The sequence below is a fragment of the Phacochoerus africanus genome, chromosome 3, assembly GCF_016906955.1.
Source record: "Phacochoerus africanus isolate WHEZ1 chromosome 3, ROS_Pafr_v1, whole genome shotgun sequence".
Taxonomy (NCBI): Eukaryota; Metazoa; Chordata; class Mammalia; order Artiodactyla; family Suidae; genus Phacochoerus; species Phacochoerus africanus.
In genome coordinates this window covers 170,807,144-170,832,020 of record NC_062546.1, presented here as the reverse complement: position 1 = coordinate 170,832,020, position 24,877 = coordinate 170,807,144, and the positions used below count along the sequence as shown (strand labels likewise).

The following is a 24,877-nucleotide window of genomic DNA, read 5'->3' as shown; positions in this document are numbered from 1 at the left end:
TTAATGGAGCTTCTAGGTTAATAGTAAAAACTGGCCATGCTTCCTGTGTTACTTAATCAGATCAGAATTGCCTGTGGTTGGAGTTCCTGTCGTGGCGCTGTGGTTAACGAATCAGACTAGGAACCATGAGGTTGCGGGTTCGGTCCCTGGCCTTGCTCAGTGGGTTAAAGGATCCGGCGTTACTGTGAGCTGTGGTGTATGTAGGTCGCAGACAAGGCTCAGATCCTGAGTTGCTGTGGCTGTGGTGTAGGCCGGTAGCTACAGCTCTGATTAGACCCCTAGCCTGGGAACCTCCGTATGCCGAGGGAGCAGCCCTAGAAAAGGCAAAAAGACAAAAAAAAAAAAAAAGAATTGCCTGTGGTTGAATATTTACATATTTACAGTCTCCATCAAGAACTTTCAGAGTGCCTGCCCATCATGGCTCAGTGGAATCAATCTGACTAGTATCCATGAGGGTGTGGGTTTGATCCCTGGCCCCACTCAGTGGGTAAAGGATCCAGCATTGCCATGAGCTATGGTGTAGGCATAGGCTGGCAGCTGTAACTCTGATTCATCCCCTAGCCTGGGAACTTCCATATGTTGTGGGTGCAGCCCTAAAAAGCAGGAAAAAAAAAAGAAAAATGAATTCTCACTCTCAAGATAGCAGAAATAGGTAAGTCTCAAACGACCATCACAAAAAGACAGTCAAGGACTGGATGTCACAGTCTTTTGCCAAGAATTAGCATGTTTCAGGACTAAATAAGGAAACAGAAGAAATTCCGATTTTGCTGCTTGTGAAATTTACGAAGTCTATGGAATACCCCCATTGGGTGTCCGATTCCTTATCTGTAAAATGAAGGCTGCAGTTAATTGCCTCCAAGATTTGTCAGCCCCCAGTTGCAAAGCTTGACAGGGAAGGAGGTTAAAGTTAGGATAACCTGGCTGAGGAGGAAAAGAGCCCAGCTGCTCCCACCCCAGCACTGACGTCCCCGCCGCCCTTGGTCTCCTTAGGAGGATCTCAGCCTTATGCTTTCACATCTGGCCTCATGCTTTTCTGCCCCTTCCCTGAAATGCCTAGAAATACCGAGCACTTGCTCTGACCCGAGCGCTGTTGCAGGGCCTGAGGCTTCAGCAGTCAGCAGGACAAGGCATCTACTCTGCAGACCTGACCCACACGGCAGCTGGACACTGAGCAGGTGAATGCCTAAGAGAATCGTGAAGGGTGGTAAGTGCTATGAGGACAATAAATTGCAACAGTTTTCTTAGCCACCCAGAAGGAGGGAGAACCATTTTCTGAGGGTTCCTCCTGTGAATTTTGGTCTTAGCTTGGGGCCAATACCAGAGACTGAATGGCTTAAACAACAGAAATGTATTTCTTGCAGTTCTGGAGCCTGGAGTCTGAGATCACAGTTCCAGTCTGGTTGAGTTTTGGTAAAGTCCCTCTTCCTGTCTGTCTGTCTGTCTGTCTGTCTTTCTCTCTCTCTCTCTCTCTCTCTCTTTCTTTCTTTCTTTTTGTTTTGTTTTTGCTTTCTTTTCTTTTTGGTTGCCCTGCAGCATATGGAGTTTCTGGGCCAGGGATCATCCAAGCCGCAGGGGAGGAAACACCGGATCCTTAACCCACTGTGCTGGCCTGGGAATCGAACATGGGTCCCAATACAGAGATGCTGACGATCCCCTTGCACCGCCATGATGGGAACTCCTCCTCTTCCTGTCTTGAAGATAGACTCCTGGCTGTGTCCTCATATGGCAGAGAGATTGAGAGGACAAGCCCTGTGATGTCTCTTCTTATAAGGGCACTGATGTCATCATGAGGGTCCTACCAGCATGACCTCATCTAAACCTAATCTCCCAAAAGGCCCCATCTCCAAATACCATCACAATGAGGGTTTAGGGCTTCAACGCCTGAATTTGGAGGGCCCATAATCCAGTTCAGAGCAAATTTGTCACAGGAATCCGAGGACGATGAGGCATGCAGTTCGCAGAATTCATCTAAGTTGTAGAGATGAAAATGACTTCATGCCTCTGTTAGGGCTGAGAAACGTTTAGCCAAAATGAGCCTTTTAGAATATATGAATTCATTATCTGTGTACTCTGGAGTTGGCTATAGATTTATTACAAGTTACTTTAATAATTAGAATTCAGGGAGTTCCTGTCGTGGCGCAGTGGTTAACGAATCCGACTAGGAATCATGAGGTTGCAGGTTCGGTCCCTGGCCTTGCTCAGTGGGTTAAGGATCCGACGTTGCCGTCAGCTGTGGTGTAGGTCACAGACGCTACTCGGATCCCGCGTTGCTGTGGCTGTGGCTCCAATTGGACCCCTAGCCTGGGAACCTCCATATGCCACAGGAGTGGCCCAAAGAAATAGCAAAAAGACAAAAATAAATAAATAAATAAAATAAAATTAGAATTCAGTATAGAAACCACAGTCTACCTGAAAATTTGTCTCACAATTTCAACTTGGGAATCTACAACCTCTAGTGCCCCCGTCTGCTGCATAGATAGGCCTGGCTCAGCATACTGGCACACATGGAAGAACTGTGGTCCACCTACAATACACCCTTAGCAGCTGGCTTGTTTCATTTGTACGGCCTTGCAAAGGACATGTGAATTGTGAGAACCCCTTCAGTAGCATTTAAAGAAATTGCCCTAATACGAAGACTTGGAGTCAGACCCACGTGGCTGCTCTGACTTTTGTCTGTCTGGCAGGCACTCCATCTCCCTTTTCAAACCCCTCCCAGGGAGGAAGATGAGTCATACATGCAACTGCTGTGCTACATGACTCAACAGAGTCTCAAAAACTGGAATGCAGGGAAAATCAGGATTTAAACTCACTTGGTTGGGGCTGAGTAGGAGGCGTGGGGGGTGTGCAAGGCAAAAAGCGTATGATACCGAGTTTAGGTAGAACCTAGCAAACTAGAATGCTTCAGGGTGAGTGGAAGAGAATGTGTATGGGAAGGTTGTCCAAAATCCCGTAACACTTTTCTGTATTGCTCTTCTCCCTGCCGTAGACTTTGGAGACAACAGGATAATGAGCTATCTTTTTCTTGATAGCCTCCTTGACTCAACTGTACAATCTGCCCAGACTTTAGATAATGGTTCTCAACTATATCAGATTCAATACTTCAGTCTTTGTTGTTGTTGTTGCCTTTTTTTTTTTAGGGCCACACCCGTGGCATATGGTTGTCCCCAGGCTGGGGGTCGAATCCGAGCTATAGCCGTTGGCCTACACCACAGCCACAGCAATGCCAGACCCGAGCCACATCTGTGACCTACACCACAGCTCACAGCAACGCCGGACCCTTCACCCATTCAGCAAAGCCAGGGATCAAACCCCCAACCTCATGGATACTAGTCAGATTCGTTTCCACTGACTATAAAGGGAATTCCCAATACCCCAGTCTTTAGCAACTAATATGAAATGTTCCTCTTAAAAAAATATCTTCGTTTGGAGTCCTGTCGTGGCTCAGCGGTGGTTAATGAATCCGACTAGGAACCATGAGGTTGTGGGTTCCGTCCCTGGCCTTGCTCAGCGGGTTAAGGATCCGGCGTTGCCGTCAACTGTGGTGTAGGTTGCAGACGTGGCTCGGATCCCGAGTTGCTGTGGCTCTGGCGTAGGCCGGCGGCTACAGCTCCGATTCGACCCCTAGCCTGGGAACCTCCATATGCCGCTGGAGCGGCCCTAGAAATGGCAAAAAGACAAAAAAAAAAATTTGGTTTAACTTTTATTATCCTGTAACAAATGCTGTTGGTGCCCTACCCGCATCCTTTCAGTCCTTACTATTCTGGTGCCCTTGGGGCCGACCTCCACCAGCCAGCACCTGCACTCTCTACCTGAAAGTATGCATGTAGCAGGCTGGAAGGGCTAGGGCTCATGCTCTCTGGGAAAAGCCCTCAAGCCATGTCTGGCATCTTTGGTGTATAAATATCCCCACTCCCTTGTCCCTTGTTCTTCCATGGGGTTAAGCTCCAGAGTGCCCAGAGTGATTATTTTCTTGATACACATCTTCCTATCTTTTTTTCCTTGCCCTGCCTTAATACCCGACCTCCCGCTAATGTTCTTGGATCACTTTCCACACAAATCACCTCACTAGAATTCTGATGCTGGGGGAACCTAAACTAAGACACTTAATGACTACCAAAAAAATTATGTATGTATATATATGGCCCTAGTAATAAGATAAATTAAATAAATGTAGTTGATAAAACATTGTTTATTTCAAGATGTCAGTATGGGATGCCACTGCACCAAAAGATGTTATGAACTAACACATTTGCACCTGTAAAAGAATCCACCAGGGATACGGCAGCTTTGAATGCAGACACAGATACAGCCACAAGCTGAAAGTGGTGTGTTTAGTGACACATTATATGCTGTGAGCAGCTTCACTGTTAACGACATAATTATCTGAAGTGGCAAACATGATAAAGTCTAAGGAAAACATAGTAAATTCATTCCTCAATTATGAGGAAAATACAATGCATATTAAAATTCAATATATAAATATATAATCTATATTATTTTACATAACATATGTAAATATAGAATATCTATTATATGTTATAGAATATATAGAGAATATATTATACAATATATAAATATATAATATATGCAAATAATATAAATAATAAAGTAATAATATATATTATATATAAATAATAGATAATATATAAATAATATAAAATAATACATAAATAATAAATATATAAATAACTATATCAACATATTATATATTATATATTTAAATTCAATGTAGATTAAAATTATGCCAAGGTATTTCATGTTTATATGTAAGGAGAAGTTGGTTTCTAGGCTCAGATAATTATGAGTTTTTTCCCAGTCAAAAGAAAGTCCAGTGGTACATTTGAAAGTTACACAGAGCCTGAGGTGATATCTCAGTGTGTAGGGCAACTTCTGTCAAACTTCCTCCAAGATCAGTGAGCATGCTCCCTTTGTCCTTGTTTTCTTAATCCCCATTTTTCTGGCTGAACTGTAGAAGTGATGGCTGGAGCTCTGGCCACCATCTTGGAGCAGGAAGATGAGAATGACACCACACTCCAAGGGGACAGAGCAGTGAGCTTGAAGGAGCCTATTTGCTGAGAATTTCATGGAACCTACCAGCCCCGGATTTTCCCTGCCTCTGAACTTTTACCTGAGAAATATATAAGCTTCTACTCTGTTAAGCCACTATTATTTTGGGTTTATATCTTGAAACTTAACCTACTTAAAGCAATATAAAAAATTAACTCTAAGGGTATCCTCAGCAGTAATCCATGACGTTGCAGCTGTCCTCAGTGTCATGAAGAACTATAGGTGCAATGAGAGGAAACAGGGTGCCTAAGTGGAGTCGGGCCAGGGAAGGCTCTAAATGATGATAAAATCAACTAGGCAAAGAGGTGGAAAATAGATAAATATAACATTATTTGTCAGTTGTTTAAAAAAAATAAAGAGGGATCTAGAAGGAATGTTTTATGGAACATTTTTCTCATTCACACAGGTAGGTGGTGATGGTTAGTTTAGGGAGGAAATGCTCCAGGGCAAGATGGTTTGATGTGGATCCCAGTGTGCATGTAGCAGAGGACCTGACTTGCTCAAAAAATGCTGTCAGAAATATATGCCTCTATAGGTTCTAAAAGCTGCGAGGCCAGTGTGATGGAGTGAGCTGTGTACTGTTTGTTGATCTGCTCCCTAGATCTGAATTCCTTCTGAAAGCCTAGGCAGGAGGATGATACAGTCAGACAAAGGAGCAGATCCGCTGAGCAAAAAGGACCAGAAGGACAAGAAGCTTTCTACAGCAACCAATCCAGAGAGTGGTACGTGGAGCCAGATTCCTTTTCTAGACCAGAAATCATTTTTAATATCACTTTAAATATATGATCAAATTTAGGGACAGAAATTCTGATCGATTTTCTGTGATTTCTGTAAGGAAATTGTCATACACTTTGAGGTGTCCAATTGCATCTATCAATGATTAAGTCTAAGCAAGCCTCCAGGCAGGAAGGAAAGAAATTGACACAGTGGATTCAGAATCTCTTCTTTTCCTACCCCACAATATTTTTTTTTTCTTTTTAGGCTGTACCCACAGCATATGGAAATTCCTAGTGTAGGGGTCAAATGGTAGCTGCAACTGCTGGCCTACGCCACAGCCACAACTTGGAATCCAAGCCACAGCTGCCACCTACACCACAGCTCACAGCAACGACAGATCCCTAACCCACTGAGCAAGGCCAAGGATACCAGTCGGATTTGTTACTGCTGAGCTGCAACGGGAATTCCACAATATTTTATTTCAATTTAGAACTTCACCGTTTGTTCATCTTCAAAATATCACTGCAGCCAGTAGAATTTCTATGAAAATACTTGTAAAACAATCAAGCATTCACAAAAATCTGTTCACTTCCTTTAATCATGGAATCCTGAGATTTGCATAAAATCCTATTGGGAGACTTTTGCAATAACTTTTTCACCAAGAGTTTTCAGAAAAGGTAAAGACAAATGGCTTCAAGTTTGAGAGCAACAACCCAGAAAACAGCTAGGTAATTCGGGAATAAACCAGTGGCTGGTAAGATTGGGAAGGGAAAACAATATTGCTCTCATAAAATCATACATCTGTATACAATGGTCTATTATTTCATCTAATGGGAATATGGGAAAGCTAACAAATTCTTTTCACACAAGGAGACCAACTTGCAGGCAGTGGGTGGCTTTCTGAAATTCGCACCTAAGTGACAGAAAAGGGCTGCAAGGCAGATCTTTTGGCTCTGAATCCCGTGTCCCCTCCTCTCCTCATGAGCCCCTGGCATGTCCCAGATTTCTGAATTGTCTTTGTATTTACACCTGCCTTTCTTACTACCCGCACCTGCGACCCCACCTCTGCCCTCACCTGTTTCCAGGTATCTCCCAGATCCTGCGGCTTGTGCTGCAAGAGCTGAATCTGTTCTACAGCCGAGACGTGAATGGAGTGTGCCTCCTGTATGACCTCCTCCACTGCCCCTGGCTGCAGGCTCTGCTCAAGGTGAGCACGCCGCTTCTTGGAATCTTGGCCTTGGGAGACGAACCTACGAGTCCAACAGTGTCACTAGTCAGCTGGCAGGAAATTTCAACTGCGAAAATGTCCCCAGAAGGCAATCCTCAGAGAGGAGCTATACAAACTTTTAGCTTAGGAAGGAATTAACTTGGGTGGAAAAGCATATGGCAGCTCCTCTCTTTTCTCCCGAAACTCCTTTTCTTCCAGCGGTCCCTGGGGTCACAAGGCAGCCACCACAAATGGCCAAGGGCAGCACCTTAGCAGCTGCCTATGACCCTCTGTCCTGGAGGCCAATTCAGGACAAACAAAAATGTTTTAAATAGCATTCCTTATAAATTAGGAAAGAAGCTATTTACAGCTCTTTTTAGGTATCTTGAGTTTTTCTCACTCTGAAGATTTCTCCTTTTTAAAAATTTGGCTAAAAGCTTGTGCACAATGCAATAGCATCTCCTCTCTGACTATAATTTTGTTCTTCTAAACAAATGTTATTAAGAAAGAACCATTTTTCTTTTTGTTTTTGTTTTTTAGGGCTGCACCTGTGGCACATGGACGTTCCCAGGCCAGGGATCAAATCGGAGCTGCATCTGAGACATATGCCACAGCCACAGCCAATACCAGATCAGATCTTTAACCCACTGAGCAAGGCTAGGGATCAAACCCATACCCTCACGGAGACTATGGCAAGTTCTTAACCTACTGAGCCACAATACTCAAGAAAGAACCTTTTGAAATTGTTTTCTGCAAGATGTTTCCTTCACTTACATGTGAAATGTGATCAGCTTTACGATGTGCATATTTATATTTATATCCTTTAAAATAAGAAAAAAGGGAGTTCCCTTGTGGTGCTGCAGGTTAAGGATCCCTCATTGTCCCTGGCCTGGGAATTTCCACATGCTGTGGGCATGGCAAAAAAAAAAAAAAAAAAGAAAAGAAAAAAGGAAAAAAAAGATGAAAGTATAAACATATTTAGCATGAGCAAAGAAGTACTTCTCACACTGCTGCTTTTAAGACACCTGATTTCTGGAGTTCCCTTCCTGGCTCATTGGTTAACGAACCTGACTAGGAACCATGAGGATATGGGTTCAATCCCTGGCCTCGCTCAGTGGGTTAAGGATCCAGTGTCGCCGAGAGCTATAGTATAGGTCTTGTCAGACATGACTCGGATCCTGCATTGCTATGGCTGTGGTGTAGGCCAGCAACTGTGGTTCCGATTCGACCCCTGGCCTGGGACCCTCCATATGCCTCAGATGCAGTCCTGAAAAAGAAAAACAAACAAACAAACAAAAACAGAAAAACGCCTGATTTCTTTATCCATTCATCCATTGTCGGACACAGGACTCTTTCCCATGTCTTGGCTATTGTGAATAAAACTTCGATGAACCTGGGGACAGATATCCTTTTGAGCTAGTCATTTCATTTCACTATCACTATATACTCAGAAGCTTGACATCCAATGGAATATTATTCAGTCATTAAAAAGAAGGAAATCCTAGGGGTTGCCAGGAGCTGGGGGGAGGGGTGTGGGGGGAAATGGAGAGACGTTGGTCAAGGGGTACAACCTTCCAATTATAAGATCACCAATTCCGGCAATCTATTGCACAGCACGGTGACTATATTTAACAATTTGTATTATATAGTTGAAATTTGCTAAGAAAATAGATTTTTTTGTTTGTTTGTCTTTTGTCCTTTTAGGGCTGTACCCATGGCATATGGAGGTTCCCAGGCTAGAGGTTTAATCGGAGCTATTGTTGCTGGCCTACGCCACAGCCACAGCAACACCAGATCCAAGCCACATATATGACCTACAGCACAGCTCATGACAATGCTGGATCCTTAACCCACTGAGCGAGGCCAGGGATCGAACCCACAACCTCATGGTTCATAGTCAGATTCATTTCCTGCACCATGACAGGAACTCTGAGAGTAGATTTTAAATGCTATCAGGATACACACACAAAATGGTAATTTTGTGATGCGATGGAGGTGTTAACTAACCTTATCGTGTTTATTATTTTGTTACATATATATGTATCAAATCAGCATGTCCTACAACGCCTTCCCTTTATGCAATGTTCTATGTCAGCTATATCTCAATAAAGCTGGAGGGGAAACTACCTGATTTCTCCCAGGCATTTCTTCCTCCTGGGAAACTACCACAGGGGTTCGAATGTCACTAAAGGCGTTGCCCTTGCCCTTCTGCTGCTGGGAGCTGCCTGGTTCTGTGCTCCCTGCCTCCATCCCGCCTGACACCCTCCAGGTAAACTGGACTGCAGACACTAAGGTAGAGCAGGGAAGCCCTGCCATCCCGGATCTGGATGGAGAAAGGTCGAGCTGAGCTGGCCTCCTGGACCTCATTTCTTCATCTGTAAGAGACACTAAATTCCCAAAATAAGATTATAGGCTGCACTGCGGAGTCAAGCAGGCTTTGGTGTTCTCAGCCCAACCCTTGATCCTGACGTGGAAAATTATTCCTAAGGGTTAGCAGAGACAAAGTTGGAATTTTTACAAATGAACTTTTACTGGAGAGTGAAGGGAGGAAAGGAAACACATAAAAGAGGAATGCAGGGAGTTCCTGCTGTGGCTCAGTGGGTTAAGAACCCAACACCGTCTCCATGAGGATGCGGGTTTGATTCCTGGATTCATTCAGTGGGTTACGTGTGGAGTAGGTCACAGATGAGTATTCAGATCCAGTGTTGCTATGGCTGTGGCATAGGCCTCAGCTGCAGCTCTAATTCACCTCCTAGCCCAGGACCTTCCATATGCCACAGGTGTGCCCCCCCCCCAAAAAAAAGATCACAGAGTACAAATGAGCATGTAGAGGGTGCCCAGGCTTTCCCTCAGATCCCTGGTGAACCCTGAGCCCGTGGCCCTTGCCCTGTGCCAGTCTCTGGCCCCAAATCCCTATTGGTCTCGAGCTGGAAACCCTACTCTTACTCAGTTTAAGAATAAAACTTCTGGAGTTCTCTTGTGGCACAGCAGGTTAAGAATCCGGCATTGTTACTGCTATGACTCAGGTCAATGCTGTGGTGTAGGTTCAATCCCTGGCTCAGGAACTTCCATGTGCCAGAGGCACAGCACCATTTCTTTTTATTAATGATATTGGCAGGGGAAGATCAATTTCCAGTGGCTGCCAATAATTAAGCCTTTGAAGCCTTAGAGCCACAATCTTGAGTTTTTTTCTTTCGGACAACTAGAGACACCTTATTAAAAGGCCAGCGCCCAAGCTGCCCAGGCTGCTTCTCCGTGTGTCATTCTCCCCCTTTTGCCTCTCTGCAGGTTTATGACTCTCTCCAGGATTTCAAAGAAAAGCAGCTCATTCCTGCCACACCCCATGCGCAGGCCTTATCCAACGAGGTAAGGTGATTTTTCCTCCGGAGAATAGTAGAGCTTTAATGTGAGGCCGTATTATTCATAGTGCTAGTTAAAATGCTCTAATGGAAAAGTAAAATTGATGATTAGGCATCTGATAAGTTTTTCTACCTGAGCTTTAATAGAAGGAGGAAAATCAGGCCACTGTCTCCCTAAATTAAAACAAAACACATTTTTTAGCCTGTGTCCATTTCTCTCTTTTTCCCCAAACCATGGACTCAATCACCCTATGGAAACAGAGTAACAATCCCCAAGTTGACATCTCCAGTCTGGGCTCCTTCCCTGAATGGCAGACCCTTACATCCACCGCCTCCTCCCTGTCCTACTGAGATGTGTAATGGACCCCCTCAAACTTAACATGCCCTAAACACAGCATCCCAAAGCCGCTCCTCTCTCAGCCTTTTCTAGCTAAGTCAGCTTTGTTGTTACCGTACCCAAGCCAACATCTTTGGGGTCATCTTTGACTTTCTCTTCCCCCTCCTCTTCCCATACCCAATCCACCAGCTCTGGTCTCAAAATATATTGAGGATCTCACCACCTCTGCGGTGTCATTGAATATAAGCCACCATTGTCTCTTACGTGGATAATTGCAGAGTGGCCTCCCACCTGGTGGCCTGCTTCTATGTGCTCCTCCGTGGTCCCTTCCCATCATGGAAGCCAAAGAGATTCTGTTTAAAGATGAGTCAAACCATGTGGCTTGCCTGCGCAAGACCACGCTTCCTGTGACTTCCCTTCTCAGCATAACATCAAAGTTCTTACACAGCCAAACATAGTGTATCCCGTTGCCTCTTTGCCATCACACTAGTCACCGTCTCCCTTGTTCACGCTGCTCCAGCCAGATGAGCCCCTGTGGTTGTTTGAACCAGACATGTTCCTGCCACAGGGCCTTTGCACTTGCTGCACCCTAGGTCAATAATGCTCTTGCCCACATCACTCAACTGTCACCTTCTCACCGGGGCTTTCCCTGGTCACCCCATTTAAAATTGCAGTCCCTTTGGAGCACTCCTTGTCTGCCTTCTCTGTTTTATTTTTCTTCTTCACTCCTCCTACCACCTAATAAAACTCTCTCTTTTATTTACATATTTTATTTATGGTCTGTCTTCTCACTAGAATATAAACCCCACAAGAGCAGGGATTTTTGTCTGCTTATTCACTGCTGTATTTGCATCGCTCAAAACAGTACCTACCACATACTAGGTGTTCGAGACATATCTGCGGAATGGAAGAATGAGAACATGATAAATTTGGTTTTTATTGATTGATCCAACCATATTAAAAGAAAAAAAAGGGGAAAAAACCTCTAATCTCAACTCCAGTAATCAACGACTCAAATTGTTCTTGGTTGTCCACTGGGAAACACACATGATATTTTATTCAGTTGTGACCCTGATGAGTGGAGCTAAAGCTTGGTAAACTGCTTATTCCATTTGGCCGTGTGGAATGGCACTGAACTGCTGGAGATTGAGGAGCTGGTAAAGGCCTGAAAGGTCTTATGTCCTGTCAGAAAGCAGGTCGACACCTAAACCACTGCAAAGAGATCAGAATATATTCTGCCTAGCACTTTTTTGTGGCAACGAACTTGGATATTGCTAATGAAATAATAAGGCTGAAATACAGATTACAATTCCATATTCCATCTGAAGGATGGAATATCCCATGGGATTAAGCTACCTGAGTTCTGAACCTTTACCTGGAGAACTCAGATACCTTCATCTGCCCACAAAGCATTCACATTAGCAAAGGGCCATTTTAGAGCCACTAGAGGGGTATCGCCTTGGCACCTATGATGTTATGAAATTATGTTAGTTCTTCCTCCAAGCCTGTGATGTACGAGGACTGAGGCATTGTGGTTTATATCTTTCCCAAATCTTGGAGTCTAATGAATCCAGGAGGATTTTTTTTTTTTTGTCTTTTTAGGGTCACACCCACAGCGTATTGAGGTTCCCAGGCTAGGAGTCAAATTGGAGCTGTAGCTGCTGGCCTACACCTCACCCACAGCAATGCCAGATCCAAGCCATGTCTGAGACTTACACCACAGCTCACAGCAACTCTGGATCCTTAACCCACTGAGCGAGGCCAGGGATTGAACCTGTATCCTCATGGATACTAGTCAGATTTGTTTCTGCTGAGCCATGATGGGAACTCCAGTCCAGGAAGATTTTAAGCCCTGACATTAAAGACAAGAAATAAGGCATCAATAACAGCTTTTCTTAGGTCAGTATCATGCTTGCTGGTATATCTTATCCAACTTGGGTGAAGTTAACTAGGTAATAATGATTTTTTAAGAATTCACCATGTATGCCTTTCTACTAACCAGGTACTGAAGATATTATGCGAAACCCCCAAGTCCCCTGAGATCCAAGAGCTGAGACAGATCCTTCAGTCTCCACACTTTAAGGCAAGTGCTTGTCAAAATGGAAAAGATACAGCCCTCTGGCACATAGACTAAGTTGGGAAAAAGAAACAGAAGTGCTAGAAAATATACTTCTGAATAGATGTTCTATTACTGTAGGTGGGTGAGCCACAGCTTGTCCCTCAAGACATGGGACTCTGATGTGACTGGCTTAGTATCATTGGTCATGGAGCCAAGCCTGCCATATTTATGAGGAGGCTTTCAGAACGTCCCATGATGTCTCGTTTCCCCCCTGAAAAGCCATTGTTCCTCTAAAATTCTGGGGGGCCATCAAGGTAGTGTATGTCTTTTCCAACTGGGGAACATTTTAAGTTCTGGATAAAGGGTATGAAGGTATTTGGAAAATACAGTATGATAATGATTAGCTCTGCAAGGGGGTATGTGAAGAGCATATGACTGCAGAACAGAAACCTTTCTCAGAGGACTTATAGATTTTGGGATCAATTGATCAACAATGTAGAACTTTAAGAGAATGTCTGCCTTTGGAGCAATGGAATTTATGAGTCAAGTTTTAGCTCATAAGAGAAACCTAGAGAATTTTCTCCGAGTTCCAATGAAGTTCTGTCCACCGACCCGTCTCTGGCAGAACTGGGGAATGATGACTTCCCATCCGATGAAATGAAATTTAACATAGTGGGCCGCAAGAAAGAACTCTTTGAGCATACCCGGTGTACTCTTTTTTCTTATTCTGTTTCACATGGGTCCTTGAGTGTCACGGACAAAAATGAAACCAGCAAGATGTTTTGATCATGGCCCCTCAGTCTACCTTAATTGGGGAAACTATTACAAAAGTTGTTTTGTGGTTCAAGTTTATAGGAACGCCATGGATTACATGGGTTGCCAGGAAATGAGAACCGGACAGAATGCATTTTTGCAGAAAAGAAAGACTATATCGTGTAGCTTACCCTGTCTGTGCCTGGTTTCCTTATCTGTCCAAAGGGAACAATAGCGGTGTCTGTCTCAGAGTTCTTGTGAAGATTGAGTTAATCCACACACAACACTCTGCACCATGCTTGGTGTGTACGTGCTGGTTGCTGCTGAGGGTCTTACACAGGATTGCGTCGCCGTCTCTAGGTGGGCATGTCCTGTGTGTGACCTTTGCTCACCTTTGCCTTCTCTGTTCCCAGGCCTTGCTCAGTGCCCATGACACTGTGGCTCAGAAAGACTTCGAACCCCTTCTTCCCCCCCTGCCAGACAATATCCCTGAGAGTGAGGAAGCAATGAGGATTGTGTGTTTGGTGAAAAACCAACAGCCCCTGGTGAGGAAATCATTCTACCTTTTCATTTAGAAGGAAACCAGGGTTAACTGAACTAAGTTATCTCTAATAGTTATTTGGGCACTAGTCTTTTTTTGTGTGTTTTGTTTGTTTGTTTGTTTGTTTTGTCTGTCTTTGTCTTTTTAGGGCTGCGTCTTCAGCATACGGAGGTTCCCAGGCTAGAGGTCTAACCGGAGCTGCACCTGCCTGCCTACACCACAGCCACAGCAACACCAGACCTGAGCTACATCTGCTTCCTACACCACAGCTCATGGGTAATGCTCCATCCTTAACCCCCTGAGCAATGCCAGGGATCAAACCCACAACCTCATGGTTCCTAGTTAGATTTGTTTCCACTGCGCCACGACGAGAACTCCCCTTGGGCACGATTCTTGTCTGTTGTCATGACATTCCCAGAAAATGTCATGGGAATCCACAATAATAATGACCAAACTGTGTCTTAATGAATTTTGTCTGTGGTTTCAAACACATCACAGGCTATAATGTCACTAGGAAAAATTTCTACTTAGTGTCTTTCTTATTTCAGAGCTGTGAGAAATAAGAAATTGTTTATTACTTAGCACTCTGACATGCACATATATTTCATTCAGTCCTGATGTATTTGCCTAAGTTTTTTTTTCCTCTATGAAGGGGAAGCTAAGTGAGGCATTAATTTATTCCTAAGAATCATCCCTTTGATTAGGGACATTGATCAGCTTGTAGTTGTGGAGTTTTCTTTATCTTTAGAAGGATCTAATTTTTTTTTTTTCTATTTTAGGGCCGCGCTTGTGGCATATGGAGGTTCCCAGGCTAGGGGTCAAATCAGAGCTGTAGCCTCTGCAATTCGGGATCTGTGCCACATCTTCCACCTACACCACAGCTCACAACAATGCTGGATTAGAAGGATCTAAATATTTTTGACGTCTGTGTGGTTGGATAGAGACTTTAGTAGGCCAAGCTTGCATGGCCTTTCCTTTTTGATGGCATGGTATTCATGACCCTGATTGGAATGAATAGACAGCCCTCAAAGACCAGAGTGACATCCAGGGAAGCCCCCAGAAAAGTAGTCATGTTAAGTAAAAAAGGGTTCCACTGTACTCTTTCCCCAGGGAGCTACCATCAAGCGCCACGAGATGACAGGGGACATCCTGGTGGCCAGAGTCATCCACGGCGGGCTGGTCGAGAGGAGTGGTAAGCTGGAGCAGCAGGGTGCAAGAGTGACCAGGAAAATAGGGAACCCTTGATTGTTTAATGTCACTGGGGAAGCCCCTGTTTTCTAACCAAGGTTCAGCTTAAGTTCTATTGCTCGGTGGGTTTTGTTTGTTTGTTCTTGTTGTTTTAGATTGAAGAATCTGTCTTTTAATTTGTGTGATGCTTTACAATTTTCAAAATGATAATGTCATAATAAGTCATACAGAAAAGATTAAATTATCTTCACATGCTATTTTTCCAAAGCTAGACAATTACCTAAAATTTTTTGGAAATATTCTCATTATTCTCATCTGAGAAATACTTTAGTAGCTTTTTTGGGGGGGGGGCATACCCACAGCATCTGAAGTTCCCAGGCCAGGGATTGAACCTATGCCACAGCAGCAATCTGAGTCACAGCAGTGACAATGCTGGATACTTAAACCATTGGGCCGCAAGGGAACTCCCGCTTGATTAATAACAAGGAAAAAAAAATACGTTTTGGAGAAATCCCATCTCCCTTCCTCACTGAGGGCCCCCCCCCCCCCCCGCCCCCGCTCCCTTCCAGGCAATAATCAACATTCTCTCACTTGACATTCCTGCAGCAACCTAACAAGCTAAGTATTATCACACCACCTTGGAGATGAGGCAACTGAGGCTCAAAGGGATTACCTACCTTGCTCAAGATTTCACAGTTTGAGTCAGGGTTCAAGTCCTGGTCTGCCTCGCTCTCTATTCCCAACTTTCACTCTTCCCCTGGTCCTTCTGCTTTCAGAAAGGCATAGCTCTTTCCAGCCTCAAATGCCTTTTGCTTGCTTTTTCTACCAGGGAACCGAATTTCCTTCCTTTCACTGTTGTGCTTCAGAAACAGGTGGTTTTACACCTGCTGTTGGTGTCCATAGCTGCCAATGGCCCCAGAAACCTGGCACAGGTTTCCTACCCCAACATTCTCAGAGGAATCACCCAGGGAGTCCCTACTTGCTAAGTCCACTGGCCCTTCCTTCGGTCTCAGGTTTATTTCTACTTCTGCAGCCCATTTGATGTTAGTGACTGTACCTTTCTTGAAATTTTCCTCATCCTTGGTTTCTGTTCCATGACATGAGCCCGCTTCTCATCACCACAGTCTTACCTCCTATTTCTCAAGGCTTAATCTCAACCTCCAAGTTTCTTCACATTTTCCCTTTTCAACCATGGCTCCTACTTCCATTCCTTTTATCATTTACTCACGACTCTGACGTCTTTATTTTTAGTGTTATCTTCTTACCAGTGTTCCCGTTCCATTTTACAACATCCGATGAGTGAAAATAAAAACAACATCATCACTTAATAACCAGTGTTGGTGACGAAGTGGGAAAGTGCAGTTCTCATGCGCTTTTGGTGCTGCTGTGAATTGGAATGTTTGAGTTGTTATTATTATTTCATAATGAAATGTAAAATGTCAGAGCATGCTTAGATTAGTGAGTAGGTTAAGTAGCTTGGGGATAGTTAACTTTTTTTTTTTTTTGCTTTTTAGGGCTGCACCTGCAGCATATGGAAATTCCCAGGCTAGGGGTCGAATCAGAGCTGCAGCTGCTGGCCTACACCACAGCCACAGCAATGTGGGATGCAGGTCATATCTGTGAACTATACACCACAGCCCATGGCAATGCTGGATTTTTAACCCACTGAGCAGAGCCAGGGGTCAAACCTGCATCCTCATGGATGCTAGTTGGGTTTGTTACCACTGAGCCACAACTCTGCTACTTAACCATTTTTTGCCCATCTCTTTGTATCCCTTTTTGTTTCATGTTCCTGTTTGCCTAGGGTTGTTATATGCTGGAGACAAACTGGTGGAAGTAAATGGAATTTCCGTTGAAGGACTGGACCCTGAGCAAGTGATCCATATTTTGGTAACAGTCACTCACCCCCACCCCCCTACCCCCCGCCTTCTCTGTGACTCAGTACAACAGCCACATCCAGCCCATGACATGTGCACAGTAACTGGTATCCCTCTCAGCTTCCCCTCTCCAGGCCCCAGAATGCATGTCTATCTCTATGCAGCTTGTCCCCCTTCCGCAACCCCCTCCCCAGATGGTCTGATCTCCCCAGATGGAAGGAGACTTGCCTTCCCAAGCTGCTCTTTCAGCCTCAGGCTGACCACCAAGTTCCCCAGCCCAGGTCCCTCATCACCGGAGTTGCTCCCCTGGAAACTGAGCCCAGGGCAGGCAGCGTGAGACCTGAGACCGTGAGGACTGAAACCTGAGCAAACCAGCCCTGCTCTCCTAACATTTTTATACCATTTCCTTGAGGCAGCTTTGTTGTGGAAAAGAAGTTGCCAGAGGGCAGTAAAAGGGAAGAGGGACCCCGCCACTGTCCTTGCGGTTGGAATGGGGATTTATGTCCCAATTATATGATCCTGTGGTCTCCTTTTGGTCCTCATTCCCATCCTTCGAACCCAAGTCCGGTCCAGCTGTCAATAGCTGTAGCAGCAGGGCCCTGCCCACCTCCCTCAGGCACACCCCCAGAGTGGGTTCTGAAGTCAATTATTATATTTTACGTAGACTAGTGGTTCTCAAACTGGGTTCCTGGGGGGAATTCTAGATTTTCATAGATGTGCCTTAGGGACTAAGATGAGAGGTAGTATTATAAGGAGCATACCAAGCACCCAAATATTTTGCAAACCACCATGCAAGTATCTGCCTTGTGTATAAGACACTACAAAGGGCGAAAAGGACTATCAGTCACAGACACACCTGCCTTCACCTCCGTTCTTTGGTGCCAGCTATGGAGTTGCCAGGAAAGTAGGATCCTGGAGTCCCTGAGTGAGAAAGAGATCTTTCTTGTTATTTTTGTTTGTTTGTCTTCTTGCCTTTTCTAGGGCTGCTCCCATGGCATATGGAGCTTCCCAGGCTAGGGGTTCCATCGGAGCTGTAGCTGCCAGCCCACACCAGAGCCACAGCAATGCGGGATCCGAGCCGTGTCTGTGACCTACACCACAGCTCATGGCAACGCCGGATCCCCAACACACTGAGCAAGGCCAGGGATCAAACCCACAACCTCATGGTTCTTAGTCGGATTCATTAACCACTGCGCCACAACGGGAACTCCCAAGATCTTTCTTGTTAATCTCTATATTTCCAATACCTGTCACAGTGTATGGGACAGGGAATTCTTACCTCCCCCATCAGGCTAGGAGATTCTCTGTCTCCTCTCCCATTAGCTGGGGGGAGAAGCCTTCGTTACTGAATCTCAACTCACCACCCTCCCCTTGATGCTACTGAGGTCCAAGGAAGTAAGTAAGGCTAGAAGGAAGCTTCTCATCCCACCTCCACCCCCAGTCCACCTCCAACCAGAAGATTTGGGAGACCTTCGTCTTCTTCCCCATCAGACTGGGCTGCCTGGTTCAGAAACAGGTGTTCAGGAAAGAATTACTGACTGAGATTCAAGGAAGAAAGTCAGACCAAGAGTTCATCATCTTCCCCAGGGCCTGTGGGAAGATGACCTTGTGGAGTGGGCTGTCCTGGTGGCAGCGAGACAGAGGGTCCCTGGGAGAGGCCAGCTTCAGTGGGGTTTTAACAGACCAATGACCCTGGACCCCCCAGCAGGGCAGAAGTGGAGCTAAATTTCTTCCTAATGTCCATGTGGGGTGGGTGGGTGGTGGTATTTAGCCCTCAAACCCGTGTCCAAGCCCCCGTGGGAGATGTCACCCTTCGACCTACACGCTTTGAATTGTAACTCCATCTGCCAAACCCAGCCAACTCTGCGATTTGTCATTCTCTCCTCTGACATTTTCTAGGCCATGTCTCGTGGCACAATCATGTTCAAGGTGGTTCCAGTTTTGGACCCTCCTGTTAATAGCCATAAGATGGTAAGCATTTAGTGAGCCTTTGTAACTACCCACATGACTCCTCCATGCACAATAACTGTGACAAAAGACTTTGTATCTTACTACTTGCATCTATAATGTGTTGAACATTTGTTTGATACTGTGTTGCATAGTTTCCAATATTGATGACAGAAGCAAATCAGTCAGTGAATACAATAAAAGGAGGTGGAGTCCAAGAAGAAGTAACATCAAGAACAGTGAACATTTGAGTAAAAACTTCTCAGAGCTAAAAGATTCTAGTCCCAATGTCACTTTTCCCCCCATGGCTCTTAGACTCAGTTCAAGAAGGAAATTCTTTTCATTGAGGATGGAGAGGAAAGATAGCACCAGTGGGTGGAGGTGTGGGAGAAATAGTTTTAAGTCTTGGAGTTCCCATTGTGGTGCAGCAGAAACCAATCTGACTAGGATCCATGAGGATGCAGGTTCAATCCCTGGCCTTGCTCAGTGGGTTAAGGATCTGGTGTTGCCAAGAGTTGTGGTGTAGGTCTCAGACATGGCTCACATCCCACATTGCTATGGCTGTGGCATAGGCCGGCAGCTGTAGCTCTGATTCGACCCCTAGCCTGGAAACTTCCGTATGCTGTGGGTGTGGCCCTAAAAAGCAAAAAGAAAAAAAAATGGTTTAAGTCTTAAGAGCCCATGCGTAAAGGGTTTTTCTGATGGTGCCATTATGCAGGTGTACGTTCGTGCCATGACTGAGTACTGGCCCCAGGAGGATCCCGCCATCCCCTGCATGGATGCTGGGCTGCCTTTCCAGAAAGGGGACATCCTCCAGATTGTGGACCAGAATGATGCCCTCTGGTGGCAGGCCCGGAAAATCTCAGACCTCGGTACCTGTGCTGGCCTAATCCCTTCTAACCACCTTCTGAAGAGGTAAGAAAACTCACCACTCTTGGGCTTAGGACCAAGCCATCAGGAAATAAAACATCTTCTCAGGCTTCTGTTATCACAGTTCAGATGAGAGAGAGACAAGCAGATAGACAAACACACACACACACACACACGCACACGCAAACTCACACACACACACACACATTGGTTTATAAATCCAAACATCAACTTGTCAATATGCCCTAAGCAGCTTAAATAACAAAGAGATCAGACTAATTATACCAATCAGAAAAAGAGAGACAAATATTTGGGAAACGAAATTAAAAGTTAGTTCTAACTCCCTCTATTACTCTTTCAAGGTGGCGTTGAAACCTTAGTTACTGAATCTCAATGCACCACCCTCACCTTGATGCGACTGAGGTCCAAGGAAGTGAGCAAGGATAGAAGGAAGATAGAAAGGGGCCCAGGCTCAGCCCATGTTAAGAGATCACGAAGAAGGAAAGGAACCAGCGATGAGACTGAGAAGGAAAGGCCAGTGAGGCAGGATGAAATTCACCTACATCAACTGCTCTGAGGAAACTGAGAAGCAACCATTGGATTTAGCAATAGATAAAAAAAAAAAAAATCTTGATAAAAGCAATTTCAGTGGACGGATGGGGCCAAAATCTTAGCAAATTGGGATGTGAAGAAGTTGACCACAATGAGCACGGAAAATTCTTTGAGACATTTTGTTTTCTAAGGCAGAGACAAGTAATAGAAAAATAGCCAGAGGGGAAAGTGAAGGGGTATGAGAGAATTTTTTTAGATGGGGTTCATCATGGTTGTGGGAAAAAAATCCAGTGAGGGAGAAATTTTTATGATACAGGAGAAAGAGAGAGATTTTCTGCTGTTGGTGTCCTTGAGGAGGCAGAAGGTGACACGGTGGGGACTCCAAGCAGAGGGGTTGGTCTTGTCTGGGATCATGAACCATTCACCACCAGCAACAGGAGCAGGAGAGAATCCAGTGTGTGGGTGCCGCTGAGGGCGAGGGACGCGGTGGGAGCTTGTGGAAGTTCTCTTCCATCTGCTCTTGCTTCCTCTGTGCAATAGCCATGTCATAAGCTGAGGATAAGGGTGGGCAGGAGGTCCTGAGAAGGAAAGAGGAGAAAGTTTGAACTGTTTCTATGAGAGCTGGAGAGCAAATGGATTAGATAAATACAGGATGATCAGCATTGGGTGGCCGACTTAAGGTTAAAGGTCATACATTTATAGTGATTCTGGTCAGCATCCTGGGGTGCAGGTCCAGATTAGATAGAGTTACACTTCACAGGAAATCAAGAAAGGGCCAGGCGTTCCCGTCCTAGCGCAGTGGAAACGAATCTGACTAGGAACCATGAGGTGGCGGGTTCAATCCCTAGCCTTGCTCAGTGGCTTAAAGATCTGGTGTTGCTGTGAGCGTGGTGTAGGTTGCAGGTGCAGCTCGGATCCTGCGTTGCTGTGGCTGTGGTGTAGCTCCGATTCAACCCCTGGCCTGAGATCCTCCATATGCCACTGTGCGGCACTAAAAAGCAAAGAAGAAAAAAAGAAAATAAGAAAGAAGGAAGGAAGGAAGAGCGGGCCAAGGGAGTGATTTTAATGAAGGACCATGACATTTCAGCTTGTTAGGGAAGAAGACGACAGAGTCAGGGTCAATGGAAGGGAAGTAAGATCAGTAGATTACAGGTCCCCTGGGAGTCAGCAGATTATTGGGATTGGGAAGAGAAGAGGCTCTGGTAAAAGAAAGAGATGCTGGAAATTGAAATTAGAACGAGAAGGTAGTTTCAGTGCTGAAAGGTCTATCGTATGACAGTGGTTGCGGTCACTGGAAGGTCATTGGAAGAGAGGAAATCAAGGGACAGAGTGGCTGGGGGAGGGGGTCGCCAGGGACATTTACGTGCCTAATAAAATCATCACAAATTATGGCAGGACAGTGTTGAGCGCATGAGAGGGGGCAGGAATGATCGGAGAATGGCTCCCGGAAGAGTCAGGGGAGTGGTGTTCAAAGTAGGGGCTTCTAGGGAAGGGGGAGAGAGATCTGGAGGTGGCCAGGAGAAGCAGGACACAGCCCCCACCTCCAGGGCTCGTGTGCGAGGGCCTCGTGTGGTGATGTGATGGAGTTGGCTCTCGGAGCCCATGGGCACCGCTTCTCACACCCACCATCAGTGACATCAGGGTGGCAGCTTGAAATCAGCCACGGTGGGAATACTGACACAAGCGAACTCAGCCAAGCTGCACATCAGGGGTCCCCTCCCTCGCAGGCTGCTTCTCCGGCACCCCATTGGGGGTGGGAGAGGAAAGAGAGGGTGGGGAGCCGTGACCTCAGGGCGACCTGGGTTTTAGTTGCAAGCAGGCGCTCACGCAAAGCACGGGAGGAGGTTCGAGAGATTTGGCTGAAGATTTACTGCCAGTTCCAGAGGGTGTGTCAAAAGCCTCAGGAAGAGGTGGTGGTGAATAGAGCCTTCTAGGGATTAAAGTGCAGAGGATTAGGGATGACCTGAGTTTGGGGGCTGAAGACACACACAGGGATAAAGGCCTGATGAGATTTGTCCTCAGGGTCTCAGAGCAGAGAGTGGCAAGGAGGCTCCCGTGAGGGTCTTGCAAGGAGCACAGAGGAACAACAATAATTCAATAATTATTGAATTATTGCACACACACAAAAAAAGGCAACAGGAGGAATTGAAATTCCTGGCGCTCTAAAGGAATCGAAGACAGCATCACAGCCTGGGAAGGAAACAGGCGGGGAACCTTCTGAGGCCAACCAGAGCAGGCTAACGTGCAGGAGAGGCGGTGCCGTGGCTCGTGCACTGCAGCTCTTCAGTGTGCCAGCTAGTGGCCTGACTTTCAATCCAAGTCAGGGTGGCTCTGCAAAGATGCCGTGAGGTGGGAAGAAATCATTAGACAGACTGTGCATTTGGGGAATGTATGTGACAATGTGTTTGGAGATGAAATCTTTTTCACTTGGGAGGAGGTAATAGATTATTTCTAGGGAACATTCTGTCCTGGATCTATTTCACCTAGGTTAACCTGGGTTCATCTTTTTTTGTTTGTTTTTTTCCTTCTCACAGTGTATTTCTTTTTGCATAGGAAGCAACGGGAGTTCTGGTGGTCTCAGCCATACCAGCCTCACAACCACCTGAAATCCGCCATATGTGAGTGTGCTGCTACCTCAACCCAGTGTGTCCCTCGTGGGGAAGGCTGCTCCCTCTCCTGGGGCTGTCCACCTGATGAACTTTCTTTATGTTTTAATTTTATTGAAGTAGCGTTGACTCACAATGTTGTGTTAATATCTGCTCTACAGCAAAGCGATTCAGTTACACATACATACACATTCTTTTCCATTATGGTTTAATCACAGGATGTTGCATCTAGTTCCCTGTGTTGGACTTTGTTGTTTATCCAATGGAGGATCTTAAATGTCCCCAGGCCCCAAATTACCTCCTGGAAGCCCTCTGAAATCCTCCCACAGACATTCATGCCTTTGGGTTTAGAAGAGTCTTCAGTTTGTGAAAATGCAGACGTTCTTGTGTCGGTGATCCTTCCGTGATCCCTCCTTAGCTTGATCTTCCGAGATCTCGACAGCTCGTCCATACAATGATACATCTACTGTCAAGCCAGGCTGCATCGTGGCATAGTTTTGTGTGCCTTCGATGAGTCCTCATGGAACTGAGTTATTGTTTAATGAGTGTCGTTTGTTCAGTACACGGTGTTTTCAAATAGCAGTCGGGGAGTGGTCAGTGAAGGGATCCACAGTGGCCAACGCTGATGAATGACTTACTCAGTGAAGGATGCTGGAGCTTGGAGAACACGCCTGGAACCTGCTGAGGAAAGCCCTGCAGGCAGCGGTCACAGGAGGGGAAGAGGTGCCAGGAGGAGGGAGAGGGGCATGGACAGGGGGCCGGGAGGGCACTAAAGTAAACAGATTTGCCCATGGAGAGTCCTCACCTATTTTACTTCTCACTTCTTGGAGCTGAAATTTTTTTTTTTTCTCTTGAAAAGTACGATGACAACTCTAGAGATATTTTTGAAAGAAACCACCCCTAGAATTCCTTTATACTGATGATACTTTCATACTACCTTCCAGTTATGGAAATAGTTCACATGGTTACAGTAACAGCTGTAATGCTACTTTTTAACCTAACATTTTCACAGAAATATTTGTCATGATATAATCTTCATAATGATATTTTAATTCTTTCCCCTGTGCTTTGAAAATGTTGGTTTACCAAACCAGATGGAAGTGTTTCTTTAACTCATTTTTCTATTTCATTTATCAAAGGCACATGAAAATGCTAGGCTTCTAATCGGTGTCTGATAACTAGTAGGACTCCTGGTTGACATTTAACTTGCTTGCATAGCCTTCATGTCATCTCTCTTAGACCTGTTGCAAAGTCTAACCTGAAAAGACTCTGCAGTCCCATATTATCACTCTCACAAATCTCTACGTCCAGGAGCCCCAGGTTTGGAGCCACTGACTTAAGGGGTCACCTCTCACAGGGATGTTTCTGATGGAGCACATAATTTTCTAAACTATCCGGTCATTTTTTTTTAACTGTGGTAGATGCTGCTGCTAATAAATTTTATTTTGTATCTTTCTATTCTCCTTAAATGTTATCATAGGAAAAAAAAAATCTCAGTAGCAGGGTTACTGACTTACGAGGTATAGGCAACTTTATCAAACAAGAGTTATTGAAAAATTCCAGGTGTATGTTACAGATGGTTAATAAAGTTATTTACTGGAGTTCCTGCTATGGCACAGTGGGTTAATGATCCAGTCTGTCTCTGTGGAGGGGCTGGTTTATCCCCAGCCCAGCGCAGTAGGTTAAGGATCCAGCATTGCTGCAGCTGTGTTGTAGCCTGGGAACTTCCATATGCCGTGGGGCAGCCCAAAAAACGTTTTTTTAAAGTTAAAAGTTATTTACAAAGATGCGCTTGTA

The 24,877-nt window shown here is 45.2% G+C and overlaps 1 protein-coding gene across 1 annotated transcript in view; it reads left to right on the top strand.

Moving 5' to 3' along the window:
* The first annotated feature begins 527 nt into the window (after positions 1 to 527).
* The window catches only part of MPP4 (MAGUK p55 scaffold protein 4), a 47,169-nt gene continuing 22,819 nt past the window's right edge, over positions 528 to 24,877 (top strand). Inside the window, exons 1-12 of the mRNA XM_047773244.1 lie at positions 528 to 1,175; positions 1,362 to 1,410; positions 5,669 to 5,789; positions 6,870 to 6,991; positions 10,280 to 10,357; positions 12,690 to 12,770; positions 13,913 to 14,044; positions 15,151 to 15,232; positions 17,033 to 17,118; positions 19,005 to 19,076; positions 19,771 to 19,967; positions 23,028 to 23,092. Of these exons, the coding sequence (XP_047629200.1) occupies positions 5,702 to 5,789; positions 6,870 to 6,991; positions 10,280 to 10,357; positions 12,690 to 12,770; positions 13,913 to 14,044; positions 15,151 to 15,232; positions 17,033 to 17,118; positions 19,005 to 19,076; positions 19,771 to 19,967; positions 23,028 to 23,092 (1,003 nt within the window). The 5' untranslated portion in view covers positions 528 to 1,175; positions 1,362 to 1,410; positions 5,669 to 5,701. The remainder of the gene's footprint in view (positions 1,176 to 1,361; positions 1,411 to 5,668; positions 5,790 to 6,869; positions 6,992 to 10,279; positions 10,358 to 12,689; positions 12,771 to 13,912; positions 14,045 to 15,150; positions 15,233 to 17,032; positions 17,119 to 19,004; positions 19,077 to 19,770; positions 19,968 to 23,027; positions 23,093 to 24,877) is intronic.